This window comes from Capra hircus, chromosome 19, assembly GCF_001704415.2.
Source record: "Capra hircus breed San Clemente chromosome 19, ASM170441v1, whole genome shotgun sequence".
In the NCBI taxonomy this organism is placed as follows: domain Eukaryota; kingdom Metazoa; phylum Chordata; class Mammalia; order Artiodactyla; family Bovidae; genus Capra; species Capra hircus.
Window position 1 is genome coordinate 32,989,451 of NC_030826.1, and position 19,593 is coordinate 33,009,043.

Genomic DNA, 19,593 nt, shown 5'->3' on the forward strand with positions numbered 1-19,593 from the left:
GGGAAGCCCTCAGTAAAATGGTAAGCACTTAAATCAGCTACATTGCTGAGTTGAGCACATGACCCTCCGTTTATAGAACAACCACATATAAACACGTTCTGCTCTGCCCAAGAAGATCTAGGAGCTTTAGGAAAAGTCACCATCTCATCCAGTCGTTGCAAATATGACGAGAGAAGCCCAGAGAGAGGGCATTATTTGCCAAAGGTCACACAGCCTTACAAGCTGAAGCCAAATTTCATGACTCCTGGAAGAGAGCTCTTCCATCACACTGTACTTCCCTCTTTTTCTTTTCTCTGGTCTTGATTTTCCTTATATTCACCCTTTCTTCAACTGCCAGCAGGAATCTGTATAAGTTGAAACATGGACTTCCACTTATAGTCCTAGCAACATCCCCATTTCACTCTCTTCCCTCAAACTCCATAGCAAACGACAGCAAAAGAAATAATTTACAGAGCAGCAACTTTGATGAAGCAAGTAAAACACCATATCAGAAAGTCACAGGACATGGAATATACCCGCCTGGTGAGACGCCCCAGAGAGGGGGTGCACAGCTGGCCAGCAGTGCTCTACCTTGGCACTTCCAACAGGATTTGGAAGTGCCTCAGAATCAAGCCTCACCTTCCCAGAAACAATATACTGTAAAATAAATTCAGTGAAACTGTCGGTTTACAACTGATGTATGCTCATTATTAAAACTAAGGAAAATACAGAAGAGTGTACGAAGTATATTCTGCTTTTTAAACTCAATATTCTATCAGGAACATCTTCCTAGATTATGAACTATGCATGGAAAACTTTGAATTGTGTGGGACTGCCCAGGCGGTCCAGTGATTAAGACTGCATACTTCTGATGCAAGAGACTTGGGTTCGATCCCTGGTTAGGGAATTAAGACCCTACATGCCGTGGGAAACTAAGCCCAAGTGCTGCAACTATTGCAACAAAAGATCCCAAATGACGTAAGGAGTATCCCGAGGCAGCCAAATAAATAAATATTAAAAAGAAACTTTATTTATTCAATTTTTTTTAATATTAAAAAGAAACTTTTAAATTGCGGCTTAATGTTCTGGACCATGGCTATATAATTAATCACCTACTGCTACATTAGGTTGCTATCAGTTTTTTTTTTTTTTGCTGTAATGAATATCACAACACACAGTCACCTTGGTTCCTATTTTTGTGGTTTATTTACAGCCTCTTTCAAGGAGCAGAATCAGACACAAATACCTGCCTTGTTGAGGCCAGCCTCCCCGGTCCCACTCTTCTAAACTGACACCTGACTTGACGACCCAGCCTCCCTCCAGCTCCCAGAATAACTTGCCTTTGAAATAGCATGGGAGCAGCCTTCCATGTTGGCAAAGTCGCTCTGTATCAGCTCGGTCCACTGCAGTCTCCTCCCACGGCTCCTTTTCTAGGAAACGTCGCTGTCCTTTGTGGCCTCTGGGAGGACGGGAGCCCTGCCCTGCTCTTGCCAACTGGGACTGGAACGCTGCCCTCTCACTGTACCGAGTCACTTCTTTGTGTCTTTGGAGAAAAGGCCCTGCAAGGAGCTTCGTTTTATCTCTTTACAGTAAGAGGACACTTGGTCACGTTCACTTTGGCACTTGGCATATAGTCTGTTTTGGTTTCTGGAAGGGGCCGGCTTTTACAGGGTCTCAAGAGGAGAGGGGGTTAGTTACCAGTGGGACCCCAGCAGCCCCAGACTCTCTGCTTTGGGGCTGATTTGTGTGCATTTATTGGAAAACACAGAGACTTCAGGAACTGGTAGTGGGCCAGGCTCATTTATGTTGCCTAGTGGGTACTGGATTCTATTTCCTTGTTCAATTCAAATCAGTCTGTTAAGGTCTTGGGCTTGTTAATGCCAGGATGATGTTGAGACGAGCACTGGGAGAAAAGATAAACCTTAGGATGGTGGAGCCAAACAGACAGAGTGGGAAAATCAAGATGTAGAAAAATACTCCCAAACCTCACTTAGGACTTCCAAAAGGCTAAAAATAACCATGCAAGTCATGGATCAAGGCTGTTTTCTTTAAAAAAAAGTGAAAACAGTTTTACTGAAGTCTCAGGAATTGGTTTGCTATTCACCATTTCTGGGTCAATGAAAAAAAAAAATCGAGGAAAGGGGGTTGAGACCACACACTTACGAGCTGCCACAGGAAGGAACCTTCTGGTATGAGCCAAGTAGCCTGTTTATTCAACAAACATGCATTGAGCAACTATGTATTAAGTGTTAGGACACTGGTTGGGGATACAGGAATAAAAGATACAGAGGGGTTTATGGAGTAAAAAAAATGTATATGTTGTGATATGATGGGACAATGCCAATGTAGCCAAAGTGCCCAAGAAAATCTGGGCACATCATGGATGTTGCAGAGTCGAAGGTAATCTTGAGCTGGGATTTCAAGGATGAATAGGAGTTTGCTAGAGAGCTAGGATGTGGGGAGCTGGGAGGGGAGGAAGCAGGCAGAGGAGGGCTGGGCATGTGCATGAGTGTGGATGCAGAAGAAAGCTTGGTGTGTTTGCAGTCTGACTTGCATACGAGAACAGACTGGGGTGCTGGGAATCCTCTGCTTTTGTGGTGGGAATAGATGTGATGTGGGTACAGCAGGTATGGGATGCTAGGAGCAAGGATCAGACCACAATCACCTCAGAGACCCTAAAAGTTTTTCCCAACGGTTGGTTGTTGGGCCCTGATGCGTTTTTATGGGCCTGGTTATGACTGGAAGGTCTACTTTGTTTTATTTCATTACAATCAGTGTGTGTGTGTGTGTGTGTGTGTGCGTGTGTGTGCGTGTGCGTGCGTGAGTCGCTCAGTCATGTCCAACTCTCCAGTCCCATGGACTGTAGCCCACCAGGCTTCTCTGTCCATGAGGATTCTCCAGGCAAGAATACTGGAGTGGGTTGCCATGCCCTCCTCCAGGGGATATTCTCGATGCAGAGATCGAACCTGGGTCTCCTGCGTTGCAGGCAGATTCTTTACCATGTGAGCCACCAGGGAAGCCCCCCTTAAACCCCTCCCCATTTCCAGCCTAAGCCCTTTGGAGCAGCGTATCTGACCCTCTGCCCACTGGTCCTTCAGAATGAGGCCCTGAGAAGACCACAGTGTTTATAAAAAGGCTTAAAAATCATTACTATCTTTTCAAGGAACTCTATTCTATACTTCAAACTTACCAAAATGTATACAGAATTGTTTCTAATTTAGCCTTCACTTCTACGGATAGAAGCTGAGCACAGAGGGAAGAATTTTTATTAGTCATGTAGAAGTAGTCTTTAAAAATATATAATCATTTTATTGCACTTCACAACAGGACTGAGTAACTTCACTTTCACTTTTCACTTTCATGCACTGGAGAAGGAAATGGCAACCCACACCAGTGTTCTTGCCTGGAGAATCCTAGAGGCAGGGGAGCCTGGTGGGCTAATCTCTATGGGGTCGCACAGAGTCAGATACGACGGAAGTGACTTAGCAGCAGCGGCAGCATTGTGCTTCGAAGATACTGCATTTTAAATGAACTGAAGGGCTGTGGCCCTATGACAGCAAGTCTACTACTGGCGCCATCTTTCCAACAACATTTGCTTATTTTGTATCTGTGTGACATTTCAGTAATTCTTGCAATATTTCAAACTTTTTCATTATTATTATCATATTAGTTATGGTGATATGTGATCTGTGATCTTTGATGTTATTGTTACAACTGGCTGAAGGTGCAGATGATATCTACTTTTCAATTAAGGAGAATGTTATGTTATGTATGTTATGTTTTTTTTAGATATAATGCTATTGCATACTCAATAGACTATGGTATAGTGTTGACGTTACTTTTATATGCACTGGGAAACCAAAAATTTCCTATTGACTTGCTTTAATGCGGTGGTCTGGGCCTGAACTTGCAGTATCTCTGAAGTCTGTTTGTCTTTTAAAAAGTAATACAGGCTTCCTTAAAAAAACAAAACAAAAGCAAAATAAAACTGTATAGAATTCTGTGAAATTAAGAAGTGCTAGTGTTCTTGCCTGGAAAATCACATGGACGGAGAAGCCTGGTAGGCTGCAGTCCATGGGGTTGCTAAGATGGCTAAGCTACTTCACTTTCACTTTTCACTTTCATGCATTGGAGAAGGAAATGGCAACCCACCCCAGTGTTCTTGCCTGGAGAATCCCAGGGACGAGGGAGCCTGGTGGGCTGCCATCCATGGGGTGGCACAGAGTCGGAAACGACTGAAGCGACTTAGCAGCAGCAGCAGTGTTCTTCTTCCCTGGCCCAACTAAAGAGCAGTGGTTACTGACAAGTCTGGTGTGTGTTCTTTTAGAATATACATACAGAAATGTGTGTTTACTTTTTGTTTTGAAATGTAAATGAAACAATTCTTTGGACTCCAGCACAAAAGCAACAAAAGAATACTCAGTCTGTAGGCTGCATTTCCCAGTCACATTCAGTTCCCAAGTGTCCGGGAGAGAGTCTCTAAGCCCTTTTCTAGGCCTGAACCTCAGCACGTGCACAACCACCATTTGTGCAAACACAGCAGTGGTGCCTATCAGGCCAACACCCATTATCCAGTTACTGGACCTTGAACTGTTCTTTTTCTTCAGCCTCTAGCATGGTGCCTTGCCCATTCCAGGAGCTTTAATCTGTATCTATTAATAATATTCATTTAAACATCACATGGTCCTTTAAATTAGCAGAACCTACAAGTATTAAGGAACTGGGTAAGGTTACCAAGAGTATCCACTTAGTTGTCTAATGACTCAGATGCCTTCTCTTGAAAATGGAACTGTTTTCTCTCTTTAAGGTGTTGGCTAAGGGGTTTACTTAGGTGAGCTCCTCGGGCTAAATGCCTCCTTGGAATCAAGCCATGAAGTTCAGAGCAATGGAAGAAAGCACTGACAGTACACAACCTCAGATGTTTTCTTAAGCATGTTGGTCATTCGCTTACCCTAACAAAGTGGTGACCTACTTTCCTGCAGAAAGTCAGGAATCAATTCCGTCTTCCTTTCTATTTCCGAATCCTAGCACTGACTGTCATTTATTAAACGTCTGACCTCAGAGGAGTCTCTTAAGCTTCAGTTTCTTTGTGTGAAACTAAAAAAAGGATCATAAAAAAATCTGTCTTTGTACAGTCAGTTGAAGAATTGAACGAGGTGACCTTTGTGCGACTGTGAGTCAGGCTTGGAGGAGTCAGGGCGCAGTGACCAGATGGCCTTGGCTGCAAGGCTTGCTCTGCTAGGGTCAGCTGGATGACCCCGGGCAGATGACTCAACCTCTCACTAGTCCTCTGTTTCTCATCTATAACCTGGGGAAATAACTGGATTATTTTCAAGATCATGTGTTTAGCGAGGTCCTTGGCACTGATAGTGAATTGAATGTTACCATGATTATTCTGAATGTGGGCCTTTTGTGAAACTGTCCCTTCTCTTCGTCCCCTTCATCCTTCCCTTTGACTCGTCTAAATAACCCAGAGCAAGATTCCAGAGCTCTGCGTTGCTTGGTTAGGAAACTAGAGGCTGAAAGACTGAAAACTGCATGCTGCCAGTTCTCCGCAAATCCAAGGGTTGAAGCCTTAATCCCCAATATGACTGTATTTGGAAATGAGGTCTTTAGGAGGTCATTAAGGTTAAGTGAGGGGCTTCCTAGATGGTGATAGTGGTAAAGAACCCGCATGCCAATGCAGGAGACATAAGAGACTTGTGTTCAATCCCTGGCTTGGGAAGATCCTCTGGAGGAGGGCATGGCAATCCACTCCAGTATTCTTGCTTGGAGAATCCCCATGGACAGAGGAGCCTGGTGGGCTATGTTATGGTCCATAGGGTCGCACAGTCAGACACAACTGAAGTGACCTTAGCACGGACGTGTACAAGGTTAAATGAGGTCATAATGTTGAGCCCTAAACCTATAGGGGAGAAGGAAATGGCAACCCACTCCAGTACTCTTGCTTGGAAAATCCCATGGACGGAGGAGCCTGGTAGGCTACAGTCCATGGGGTCACTAAGAGTCGGACATAACAGAGCGACTTTACTTTCACTTTTCACTTTTCATGCATTGGAGAAGGAAATGGCAATCCACTCCAGTGTTCTTGCCTGGAGAATCCCAAGGATAGAGGAGCCAGGTGGTCTGCTGTCTATGGGGTCGCACAGGGTCGGACACAACTGAAGCGACTTAGTAGCAGCAGCAGCAACCCTATAGGACTGGTGGCCTTGTAAGAAGACGAAGAGAGAAACTTCCCTCTCCCCACTGCTTGTGAGCAGATAGGGAGAAGATGGCCATCTGCATGCCATCAGAAATCAACCCTGCTGCAGCTTGATTTTATACTTTCAACCTCCAGAATTGTGAGAGAAAAATACATTTCTGTTGTTTAAACTGCCCAGACTCTGGTATTTTGCCATGGTGGCCTGAGCAGACCAAGACACCTGGCTTCCTTGAATCTTCAAACTAGCTGTGGAATCATTTATTTTTAAAACATTTAAGACTCCTCTTACGAGTAGCATCTTACAAGTAGGGAGCAGACTAAGACACCTGGCTTCCTTGAATCTTCAAACTAGCTGTGGAATCATTTATTTTTAAAACATTTAAGACTCCTCTTACGAGTAGCATCTTACAAGTAGGGGATGTTGCTGAAGCTGCATGATCTTTTGGATATATAAAAAGTATAATAAATTAAGTCAGATTCTTAATTTCTTATCAAAAGGACATATGTGCCAACAAGAAAAGGCTCAATGGCCAAAGAGGAGATGATTGCAGTATCAAAGAGTATAATGAGTTAAACTGAAAAACTGAACACGTAAGTTCCTGCCTGCTGCTGCTGCTGCTGCTAAGTCGCTTCAGTCGTGTCCGACTCTGTGCGACCCCATAGACGGCAGCCCACCAGGCTCCCCCGTCCCTGGGATTCTCCAGGCAAGAACACTGGAGTGGGTTGCCATTTCCTTCTCCAATGCATGAAAGTGAAAAGTGAAAGTGAAGTCACTCAGTCGTGTCTGACTCTTAGTGACCCCATGGACTGCAGCCTACCAGGCTCCTCCATCCTTGGGATTTTCCAGGCAAGAGTACTGGAGTGGGGTGCCATTGCCTTCTCCAAAGTTCCTGCCTGCCCCATCCGACAAACCAATAAATAATTGGTTACTGGTGCAGGTACATAGGGGATCAACTCCTATTCTGAAAATGGCGACAAAAGGGAAAGAAGCATTTTAGCCTGTCTTTTGGAGTCAAACTATATATATCAGGGTAACTAAATAGCCCCAGTTGATAAAGTTCTGCTTTATAGAAAAATTATAGCTGGTATATTTGGAACTCAGGAGATATTTAGAGACTCACCATTTTGCAATCTCTACTTAATTAATGATTACTAATCATGAAAGCACTACATGAAAGGTTGATGTGGGTCTTTACAATGAAAAGGATTGGCCGTTACCACATAAACGCACCAGCTGATTGTAGGATCACTGAAAGTAAGGCAGTACACATCTCCTAAAATGATTCTGCTCCCTGAAAGTTAGTGCCCATTTCCAGTTTGCAAACAAACAGAGGATAAAACCACCACTGAGGCAATATCACGTGGAAGCAGACAGACAAGTCTCTCTACATGACGACTGCCTCAGTTTTTTCAACAATCAATCACATTGGGAGGGGGAAGGGATATGAAGCATATCAACCAGCTATAGTGTGTACACTTTGTTTATACCCTGATTTGAACAAACCTACTGTGAAAAAACACTTTTGAGCTACTCAGAGCAGCTCAAAATGGACTGGGTGTTTGACAAACCAATGAATTGCCATTACTATCAATTTTGTTTGATGGGTTGCTAATGATGTTGTGGCTGCATGAAAAAAGTCTATCTTCTTAAGAGATCTATCCTTAAGTACATATGGTAGAATAACCTGATGGCTGGGTTTTCTTTAAAATACTTCATACATGGGAGGAAAAAATTGGGAGACTGGGACTGACATATACACACTGTTATATAAAAATACATAAGGCCCTACTGTTTAGCACAGGGCACTCTGCTCAGTACTCTGTAATGGCCTATATAGGAAAAGAATCTGAAAAAACAGTGGATATGTGTATATGTATAACAGATTCATTTTGCCATGCAGCAGAAACTAACTACAACATTGTAAATCAACTATACTCCAATAAAAAGAAAAAACAGCTCAGTTATAACTGCAAAATAACCCCTAAAACTTCGCACACACACGATATATTATATGGGGATAGATGCACACATAGCAAAGGCTTGGTAATTACTGGCCTTAGGCAACAGGCTCGTGACTGCTCATAATACTGTTCTCTACATTTCTGACATATTTTATATTTTTTTTTAAAGACTAAAAAAGTAGCTATCTTAAGACAAAATCTGAACAGAAGTTGAAAAAATTTATTTGTGTTACACTGCCACTTGAAAACAAATGTGAAACTATATTTGGGCAGCTTCTCAAATAAGAATGTTCTTACCCACCCACATGAGTTTTTTTGTGTCTTTTGAGTGTATCACGGTGTATTTATTGCCACTGAATTTCCACATTGTTAAAAGATAAATTTACCTGTTTTCAATAATCATTACGTTGGAGGGGGGAATCCCCAGAACATCACAGCTCTGCAAGAGTTCCTTCTTACGGATCTCCCCTTGATTGTAGTAATTTCCTGAGGATAACAAATACATGGTCGTTGATTTCTTTATCAGTGGAGATCTGCTGTCCACTCATTCTCATCTTCTTCCCTAAAGGATTTAAACTATCTGAAAATGTTGTGGCTGTGATAAAATGTTGTGGCTGTGATAAAATGTTGGAGAAACACAACACTAGGGTTACTGTCAGACACACCTGTGAAGAACAAGCTTTATAATCACCATTGAATTCCTCTCCATCTCGGTCTACCCATGTCTGTCTGTCTGCCGGTCTGTGTTTCAGCCGCATGCTACAGGCTTTGGTACTGGCTCTGCAGTTAGCAGATTTAGGACTGACTCTTCTGTAACCACTCAGAACAAGTAGGGTATCCAGACACACTATTCTTTTGGGCCTCTCTATTATTTAATCTTATTTTTTAAATTGAAGTATAACTGATTTACAGTGTTGTGCTGTACAGCAAAGTGACTCAGTTATACACATATAATAGACATTCTCTTTTTAATATTCTTCTCCAACACGGTTTATCACAGGATACTGAATACAGTTCCCTCTGCTATACAGTAGGACCTTGCTGTTTATCCATCCTGCATGTAATAGTTTACCTCGAGTAAATCCCCAAACTCCTAGTCCTTCCACTCCCCAACTCCCTCCTCCTTGGCAACCACAAGTCTGTTCTCTATGTCTGTATGTTTCTGTTACAGATAGATTCATTTGTGCCATATTTCAGATTCCTCATATAAGTAATTTCATGTGGTGTTTGTCTTTCTTTGATTTACTTCATTTAGTATGATAATCTCTAGGTCCAGCCATTATGCTGTAACTGGCATTTTTCATTCTTTCCTATGGGTAACTTCCATTGTATGTATTTCCCATATTGTCTTTATCCAGTCCTCTGTGGGCCATTCAGGTTGTTGCCACGTCCTGGCTATTGTGAATAATGCTGCTATGACCATAGGTGTGCATGTTCAGTTCAGTTGCTCAGGTGTGTCTGATTTTGCGACCCCATGGACTGCAAACGCCAGGCTTCCCTGTCCATCACCAACTCCCGGAGCTTACTCGAACTCATGTCCATCGAGTCAGTGATGCCATCCAACCGTCTCATCCTCTGTCATCCCCTTCTCTTCCTGCCTTCAATCTTTCCTAGCATGTATCTTTTTGAATTAGTGTTGTCTGGGTATATGTCATTTGGGCCCCTTTAAATTGATAGTCTTCAAATATCTGTTAAACACTTAAAAAGGCTGCCAGTCCTGAGTATTTTAGGAAAATATCCTCCTTTGGAATTTGGTAACCCGCTATTCCAGCATGCCTCTGGGGATCTGGACCACATCAGCACCCTAAATAGCTCATGAATTCTTTATTTTCCCGACACATACACTATACTTCCCAGTAACAGTTCTGGTAAGTAACTGCTCTGTATCCTTACAAATAACTTACAGTGACATTTTGGTACCACTACATGCTAGTAAAGTAATGCTGAAAATTCTCCAAGCCAGACTTCAGCAATACGTGAACTGTGAACTCCCTGATGTTCAAGCTGGTTTTAGAAAAGGCAGAGGAACCAGAGATCAAATTGCCAACATCTGCTGGGTCATGGAAAAAGCAAGGGAGTTCCAGAAAAACATCTATTTCTGCTTTATTGACTATGCCAAAGCCTTTGACTGTGTGGATCACAATAAACTGTGGAAAATTCTGAAAGAGATGGGAATACCAGACCACCTGACCTGCCTCTTGAGAAACCTATATGCAGGTCAGGAAGCAACAGTTAGAACTGGACATGGAACAACAGACTGGTTCCAAATAGGAAAAGGAGTCCGTCAAGGCTGTATATTGTCACCCTGCTTATTTAACTTATATGCAGAGTACATCATGAGAAACGCTGGACTGGAAGAAACACAAGCTAGAATCAAGATTGCCGGGAGAAATATCAATAATCTCAGATATGCAGATGACACCATCCTTATGGCAGAAAGTGAAGAGGAGCTAAAAAGCCTCTTGATGAAAGTGAAAGAGGAGAGTGAAAAAGTTGGCTTAAAGCTCAACATTCAGAAAATAAAGATCATGGCATCTGGTCCCATCACTTCATGGGAAATAGATGGGGACACAGTGGAAACAGTGTCAGACTTTTTTTGGGGGGGCTCCAAAATCACTGCAGATGGTGACTGCAGCCATGAAATTAACAGACGCTTACTCCTTGGAAGAAAAGTTATGACCAACCTAGACAGTATATTGAAAAGCAGAGACATTACTTTGCCAACTAAGGTCTGTCTAGTCAAGGCTACGGTTTTTCCAGTAGTCATGTATGGATGTGAAAGTTGGACTGTGAAGAAGGCTGAGTGCCGAAGAATTGATGCGTTTGAACTGTGGTGTTGGAGAAGACTCTTGAGAGTCCCTTGGACTGCAAGGAGATCCAACCAGTCCATTCTGAAGGAGATCAACCCTGGGATTTCTTTGGAAGGAATGATGCTAAAGCTGAAACTCCAGTACTTTGGACACCTCACGGGAAGAGTTGACTCATTGGAAAAGACTCTGATGCTGGGAGGGATTGGGGGCAGAAGGAGAAGGGGACGACCGAGGATGAGATGGCTGGATGGCATCACTGACTTGATGGACGTGAGTCTGAGTGAACTCCGGGAGTTGGTGATGGACAGGGAGGCCTGGTGTGCTGCGATTCATGGGGTCGCAAAGAGTCGGACACGACTGAGCGACTGAACTGAACTGAAATTGCATTTTGGGCTTTCCTGGTGGCTCAGTGGTAAAGAACACACCTGCCAGTGTAGGAAATGCAGGTTCGATTCCTGAGTCTGGAAGACACCCTGGAGAAGGGAATAGCCACTCCAGTATTCTTGTCTGTGGAATCCCATGAACCAAGGAGTCTGGTGGGATACAGTCCATGGGATCACACACTGAGACTCCACTGAGTGGCTAAGTACTTGTGTGCAGTTGTCTGGCTGCTGCACCCCTCAATCCCACTCTCCAGCAGATAATTGAGTATATGCTTTGTGCTAGTTAACTTTCCTGAGCCATTGGTTTTTCTAGCTGTGAAGTGGAGATGATGGCCTTCTCCTGAGGCTCTTCTGAAGATTATGTGATAATATGCATCCACCTGGTTTGGTTCTCAGAGTTAATCTCCCTTTTACTTGACGTTTTATCTTAACGTTCCCCCTTTTCCTCTCCTTTCCCTCTGAATTACAATCTACCATTATCATCCAGCTCAAATGCCAATCCCTCTGGGAAGCCTTCTGCTATTTTCTTTTTTAACTGGAGGATAATTGCTTTACAATATTGCATTGGTTTCTGCCATACATCAATGTGAATCAGCCACAGGTATGCCTTCTGCTGTTTTTCCCTGGCAAGTAATCGTTTCCAGTGTTCTGTTCCGAAGGATGAGCTCTCCTCTGGGATCTGATGATTAAGTCCTAAATGTCTTTGACCTTAAAAGCCTCGGTCTCAGTGAGTGAAGAGCGGCTCTCCTTCCTGTCCCAGAAAACTCAGAAACTTCCAAGTGAAACCTTTCCATTGCTGCAGGGGTTCCTCTAGGGCGAGTTTTGAACTCTTTGAACCCAGATAGGAGATAGTCACTATGTTGTATCTGACAGAAGGACTAACCCCCAAGAGACTCCAGACAACAATTTCATTTTGTACTGTACTCATCACAAATTTTTGAGTCAGATAGAAATTGTCAGTTTTGTGACAGTCATCATATTTTAGGTTCCCCTCTTCTATTTTGTCTCAAGGTTACTAATCTTTGGTACTAAGAGCCTAACTTACACTAGTGATGCAGTTCCTGATGTCTGCCGCCGAACACATTAGACTCTGATTATTGGTCGTCAGAAACTGCTTGGAGAGCTGGTTTTATTGCTTTGTGTTTGAACTGAGGAACATAGAAGGGGTTAGGGAGCTGAAGTCAGAGAGCATTTGAGGCGTTTTCACTAGGTCTGGTAAACACGTAGGCACTTCGGTGGACTAAGTGGCTGTGACCCTCCAGAACAGTGCACCCTGTCAGTAGACAGACAGTAGGGTGTCACAAGTCATATCCAGGTTCAAGGAGAGAAACAGGCTCCACTTACTGATTGGGAGAACCAGTCTTTCCCTCCAAACTGTCCTCCATATGCCACTGGAACGAACTTTCTAAAATACAGAACTGTCTGTGCTAATTCTCCACCAAATGTACTTTACAACACCATACTATCTACTGTGGCTTTCTCCCATTTGTATATGAATAGATATCTCAGTGGTTGGGCTTCCCAGATGGCACTAGTGGTAAAGGATCCCCCTGCCTATGAGGGAGACACAAGAGACATTGTTGGGAAGATCCCCTGGAGGAGGAGGACATGGCAACCCACTCCAGTATTCTTGCGTGAATTGCATGGAAAGAGGAGCCTGAGGGGGGCTACAGTCCTTGGGGCCTCAAGAAGTCAGATGCAACTTGAGCACAAAAACACACAAACCTCAGTGGTTACATAAACTGGAGAAATGCTGGACTAAACTAAATTAAATAGGATTTTTTATAGCAAGACTTCACCAAGATGTGGATGGTCTAACAAGGACTATACAGCTTTAAAGCAGGGGGTTGGGCACAGCATATCTGATTAAGTTCCCTAAACTTGTTGGGTCATGTTATTAACTTTTTAAAATAGCAGCTCGATGAACTGGTATTTCTTGGAACATACACTGGGAATCAAATGAGTTACTCCTTAACTGTCACAGCAACAAGATGTGTGAGGCAGATTGGATGTAATGGCTGAGAACTGGAAAGACCCACAGGGTTCTGGTTCCTCCATATCCTAGCTCTTAACTTTGGTTAAGTTACTTTTTTGTGATTTAGATTCCATAGTTAAAGAAAAGGTGTGTGGGGGGAACAAATTATATACATGTGTACCATTTTGTGTATTTAACGCTTATCATAGGATTGCTGAGAGGATTATATGAGCCACTAATAAGATACAATTTTTCCCCTGCTTCTCTCTACTGCTCAGAACTGGAGATGTAGTTAGAATGAAGCATTCAAATGAGTCCCAGACTTACTTATGTTTTTACTATTTCTCTGAATGACTGCCCTGAATGACTTGCCCTATTTCCTGTGAACCTAAGTCCTATTTTAAAAGACCAGCTCAAAAGAAAAGCTTTTCAAAGTTTCCTTAATCTGACTCTGTGAACAGAAAATTCATGCTTTTCCCCATTTTGGGTCCACAGTATTTTATCTGTCATGCAGTTACAGCTTTCATTATGTTGTATAACAAGTTATTAACTTCCTGCTTTTCAAGTTAGAATAAATCAGGAAGGTGGCTAATGTTTAATCCATACATTTTTTCAGTGAGTTGGGGATTTTAAAAGTAATTTTAAAAATTACAAAGAAAGTTAGATTCAGAGGAAACAATGAAAGACAACAATACAGATACTAATATATCAGTATGTGTCAAGAGTCTGGTAGGTCTTATATTTTTGAAAAAATTTTGATTTCTGGCCTCAACCTGCTAGAAAACAAGAAGAAATTTAGTAAAGAATCCCCTATACCTATAATACTTTGTAAATAAATTCAACCATCTCAAAATAAATTTTGCTTAATTTGATTTCCATAGTTGATAAAAACATAAAATTAAAAGCAAAAAAAAAAGAGACCATTACTTGCATCTATTTGCAATTAATATCTTTAATAGAACAAACTGAGAAAAGTGCTTAGACTGAAATTCTCATTATATATGAAAAATGGTTTAATCTTACTGCCAATCAAAATTTTTTTTGAGGGGAAGAAAATGTTAACCAAAGCAAAAAGTATACATAAAGAGGTTATTTGTAATAGAGGTAAACTGCCGGAGGGGGGGGGTGGTACTTCTAAATATACATACAATAATAAGGAACCAGAGATCAAATTGCCAACATCCGTTGGATCATCGAAAAAGCAAGAGTTCCAGAAAAACATCTACTTCTGCTTTATTGACTATGCCAAAGCCTTTGACTGTGTGGATCACAACAAACTGGAAAATTCTTAAAGAGATGTGAATACCAGACCACCTGACCTGCCTCCTGAGGAACCGGTATGCCTGTCAAGAAGCAACAGTTAGAACTGGACATAGAACAACAGACTCGTTCCAAATCGGCAAAGGAGCACATCAAGGCTGTACATTGTCACCCTGCTTATTTAACTTATATGCAGAGTACATCATGTGAAATGCCAGGCTGGATGAAGCACAAGCTGGGGTCAAGATTGTCAGGAGAAATGTCGATAACCTCAGATATGCCTATGATACCATCCTTATGGCAGAAAGTGAAGAACTAAAAAGCCTCTTGATGAAAGAGGAGAATGAAAAAATTGGCTTAAAGCTCAACATTCAGAAAAATAAGATCATGGCACCCATCACTTCATGGCAAATAGATGAGAAACACTGGAAACAGTTGACAGACTTTATTTTCCTGGGCTCCAAAATCACTGCAGATGGTGACTGCAGCCATGAAATTAGAAGACGCTTGCTCCTTGGAAGAAAAGCTATGACCAACCTAGACAGTATATTAAAAAGCAGAGACATTACTTTGCCAACAAAGGTCTGTCTAGTCAAAGCTATGGTGTTTCCAGTAGTCATGTATGGATGTGAGAGTTGGACCATAAAGAAAGCTGAGCACTGAAGAATTGATGCTTTTGAACTGTGGTGTTAGTGTTGGAGAAAACTCTTGAGAGTCCCTTGGACTGCAAAGAGATCAAATCAGTCAATCCTAAAGAAAATCAGTCCTGAATATTCATTGGAAGGACTGATGCTGAAGCTGAAACTCCAATACTTTGACCACCTGATGTGAAGAACCGACTCACTAGAAAAGACCCTGATAAAGGCAGGAGAAAGGGGATGAGATGGTTGGATGGCATCACTGACTCGATGGATGTGAGTTTGAGTAAGCTCCAGGAGTTGGTGATGGACAGGGAAGCCTGGTGTGCTGCAGTCCATGGGGTCACAAAGAGTTGGACACAACTGAGTAACTAAACTGAATTGAAGGGATGACTAACTAAAAGGCTTCCCTGGTGGCTCAATGCTGGAGACTCAGGCTTTATCCCTGGGTTGGGAAGATCCCCTGGAGAAGGAAATGGCAACCCACTGCAGTATTCTTGCTTGGGAAATCCCATGGACTGAGGAGCCTGGCGGGATATAGTCCATGGGGTTGCAAAAGAGTTGGTCATGACTTAGTGACTAAACAACAACAAACTAAATTAAGGTTTATCCCTATGAAACCATTTAAAAGGCTATATACCTAGTTCTAATTAATATGGATAAATGTTTAAATTACAAGTTTCAGAAGGATGTGTTCATTACCTAACTCATTTTCAGTTTTATTCCCAGGGCAGAGTATACATCCTAGCAGACCAACTTTTTTAATGAAAAAAAATTTTTTTTTTTAGTCAAAGACTTTTTTAAGAGAAGTTTAAGGCTCATAGCAAACTTGAAGGTAAGATACAGAGAGTTCCCATAGACTCCCTGCCCCACACGTCCACAGCCTCCTCGTTATCAGCATCTCCCACTGGATGGTACATTTGTTACAACTGGTGAACCTCCACTGACACCATCATCACCCGAAGTCCACACTTTCCATTAGGTTCACTCCTGGTCTTGTACAGTCTGTGGGTTTGGAGAAAAGTATGACAACCCACTCCAGTATTCTTGCCTGGAAGATCCCATGGACTGAGGAGCCTGTCAGGCCACAGTCCCTGGGGTTGCAAAGAGTCAGACATGACTTAGTGAATGAGCATGCATATAATGACATGTAGCCATCATTGTAGTATCAGAGTATTTTCACTGCCCTAAGAATCCTCTGTGCTCTGTCTATACATCCTTTCTCCCATCCCAGCCCGATCCCCACTTTTTACTGTCTCCATAGTTTTGCCTTTTCTTGATTGTCAGGTAGGTGGAGCCATACAGTACAAAGCCTTTTCAGATTGGCATCTTTCATTTAGTAATACGCATGTAAGATTCCTTCATGACTTGACAGCTCATGTCTTTTTAGCTCTAATATTCCACTGTCTGAATGGACCACAGTTTTATCCACACACCCACTGAAGGATATTTTGTTGCTTTCATGTTTTGGCAATTACAAATAAAGCTGCCTTAAACATCTGGGTGTAGGTTTTTGGGTGAACATGTTTTCACTTTCTTTGGATAAATATCAAGGAGGGTTATTGCTGATAAGTGTATGTTTAGGTTTGTAAGAGATTACCAAACTAACTTCCTTACAAAGTGACTGCACCATTTTGTGTTTTCATCAACAGTAAATGAGAATTCCTTTGCTCCACATCCTCACCAGCATTTAGTGATGTTAGTGTTCTGGATTTTGGCCATTTATTATTATTTAATCTTTTGGCCGTGCTGTTTGGCATGTGGGACCTGAGCTCCTTGACCAGAGATGGAACCAGCACCCCCTACATTGGCAGCCTGTAGTCTTAACCATTGGTCTTCCAGGGAAGTTCCCTGCCTATTTTAATAGTGATTAGTACACAAAAGTTTTTAATAAATATTTAAGAAATTAATGACAAAGTAATATTGTGACAAATTGTATAAAACATGCTTATTGAGAAAAATCTATATAGAAAAAGAACTGGTATGAAACACAACGAAATGGGAAAAGAGCTCATTGCCCATGTTACAACCAGCTTTATTGAGGTATGGTTTTTACATACCATCCATTTCACCCACTGTATATGTAGAGTTTAGTTATTTCATTTATACAGCTGTGTCCAGCATAATGGTCAATTTCTGTTTTCTCATCCCATCTTTTCTGTACGGTAAAGGAGGATTTATTCTTTGAAAGGTCCCTTCAGTGAAAGCTGGGTGGAGTGGAACGCTAAAACGACCTGTAAGATTACTTTCTAGTCTAATGGGCTCTCCCCTCGGTTTGACATGTACATGTTTCTAGCACAGAATGAAGAGTTGAGCAGTCATGACACGGCCTAGATTCTGTTTGGTCGTTATTCTTGGCCCTCTTGTGAATGAAAAGGTTCCACAGAATACTGATTACAGCCACAGTTCCCAGCACAGATGTAGGTATTTATCGAAAGCAAACGCTCCCCAATCGCGGTAGCGGGGAGCGTGGCTCACACGCGGCCCACGTGCCCCCACCCCGGGAAGCCGACCCGGGCTGGGATCACGGATTCTCGCCCCAGGGAAGGGTCCTTCAGTGTATTCATTCGCCTGGCGCCTACGACAGAAACCTCTTTGGTAAGAAGCTGACTGAAACAGGCCGGCGCCTGAATTATCTCCGCCGCCCCGAGTCCCCGCGCCCCGCCTACAGCCCCCTACCTGCAGAGAAGCAGAGCAGGAACAACTGGTGCCGCAGGCGGGCCAAGCCTAGAATAGTGGGAGCAAAGAACATGGCTTCATCGTCGGGGTGCGCCGTCACCAGAAGTGTCCGGCTTCCGCCTCCGGGCAGGCCAGCCTGCTCCGGCCTCGTCACTCGCTGCCAGGAGCCCCAAACCCAGAGGACGCCCCATACCAGGACAGCCGCCGCCAGACACAGAAGCGGCGCCGCCACTTCCATACCCCAGGAGGAGAAACTGCGCCTGCGCAGACCGGGAGGCTGCCGCCGGGCCGATTCCGGCGGGAAAACCGAGCTCGCGGAAACCCGGTTCCGAGTGTAAGTCCGTCCCGCCGGCCTCTCCAACGGTCGGAGGCTTTAAGCGTCGGGCTGTGTGCTCGGACACGGACGCCTCCCAGGCTCTCTTCACGGGCTCTTGCTACTTTACGCGGCCTTTACGAGCTCTCGTGCCCGTTCGGCTTTAGGGCTGAGCGACCCCCTTGCCGTCCACACAGTACTTAAGGGGAAGCGTCTGAAAAGAACCCCCAACCTCTTGAGTGCGAATTCTCTTCACGTCACCTTTTTAATCACTCTTTTCTTAAAACCCGGGCTTTCTCGTAACTATCCGGGTGGACACCGACTGTGTTTCTCCTCCCTAATTGTGGGGTGTGGAGTGGCGGCTTTTCTAAAGGAACAGTATGCGGTGGCGAGGCCCGTCCGGTCAGTTCCTTGGGAGCGTGAGGCCGAGAGCGTACTTGGCGGGCGCGGGGGCCCAGGATCCTCGGAGGGAGGGCTGGCATCACGGGCGGGTCGGCCGCGCGCGGTGTTTCACGGAGGCCCGCTGTGAACGTAGCCCGAGCCCGGGAAGCACCAGGCTGGTGGCCGCGCGACCCCGGCAGCCCGGGCTCGAAGGTCCGCGTCTTTCCCTCTCTCACGCCCGCGGGGAGGCCCGGGCGCGATGGCTCCGCGCTGGGGCCGCCGCCGTCGCCGGACCGAGGCGGGATGCCAGGGGGTCGGACACTGGCAACCCGGGAAGCTCGGCCAGCGGAGGGAGTCGGCCGGCCAGCGGAGGGAGTCGGCCTGCCAGCCTCCGGAAGGAGGAGGAGCCGGCGCCGGAGCCGCCTCAGCCGCGGTCGCCGGGCCGGGGGGGAGGAGAGGGGTTGAGTCAAGATGGCGGCCGAGGTGGCGAAGCAGCAGCGGCGGCGACGGCGGCGGCGGCTGGAGTGAGCGCCCGGCTCGCCGCGCCGACCAGGGCCCGGGCAGGGCCGCGCGCGGGGCTGCGTCCTGCCCCTCAGGCCCAGGGCCACGCCGGCCGCCGCGCTCCGCCCGCTCCCGGTGAGTAGGCCTGGCGCCCGCAGCCCGGCCTCCGGGCCGCCGCTCGCCCAGGGCCGCCGAGGGCTTTGGGGGCGCCCGCCGCCGGGGCGCCTTCCCGGCCGGCGAGAGGCGTCACGGGACCGGCCTCTCGGGACCCGCCCAGCCACGGGCTTCTTGCCCTCAGCGGTTGGGAGCGGGGCCGGGCGAGTGGGGGAGGCTGCTGGAGTTTGGGGGAAGAATGGGCCGGGGCGCCCGGGGTGTCCTGCGGGGAGGGGGCTGCAGGGCCCAAGGCGGCGCGGGCCGGGGCGGCGGGTGGGGCCGGCGCAGGTGGCGGCCTGCGCTCCCTCCGGGACGGAGTTGGTGGCCGCCCGCGAGTGTGCAAGGGGTCAGGGCGGG

At 45.0% G+C, this 19,593-nt stretch overlaps 2 protein-coding genes across 24 annotated transcripts in view; one reads left to right on the forward strand and one right to left on the reverse strand.

Moving 5' to 3' along the window:
- PIGL (phosphatidylinositol glycan anchor biosynthesis class L) overlaps positions 1 to 18,212 on the reverse strand; it is a 51,918-nt gene extending 33,706 nt beyond the window's left edge. For 5 of the 6 annotated variants that reach the window (XR_001919713.1, XR_001919714.1, XR_001919715.1 and 2 more), the window contains exons 1-2: positions 17,889 to 18,164; positions 8,530 to 8,629 (exon numbers count right to left, since the gene is read on the reverse strand). Coding sequence is in view for 3 of the 6 variants with exons in the window: in XM_018064721.1 (XP_017920210.1) it covers positions 8,530 to 8,629; positions 17,889 to 18,126 (338 nt within the window). In the remaining 3 variants the exon portion in view is untranslated. Of the gene's footprint in view, positions 1 to 8,529; positions 8,630 to 17,888 lie in introns of all 6 variants that reach the window. The other variant, XM_018064723.1, reaches the window with a different exon arrangement.
- NCOR1 (nuclear receptor corepressor 1) overlaps positions 18,152 to 19,593 on the forward strand; it is a 115,841-nt gene continuing 114,399 nt past the window's right edge. For 10 of the 18 annotated variants that reach the window (XM_018064699.1, XM_018064713.1, XM_018064707.1 and 7 more), the window contains exon 1: positions 19,056 to 19,218. The gene's annotated coding sequence lies outside the window, so the exon portion shown is untranslated. Of the gene's footprint in view, positions 18,223 to 18,515; positions 18,604 to 19,047; positions 19,219 to 19,593 lie in introns of those variants that run through there. The other 8 variants (XM_018064704.1, XM_018064712.1, XM_018064717.1 and 5 more) reach the window with 5 other exon arrangements.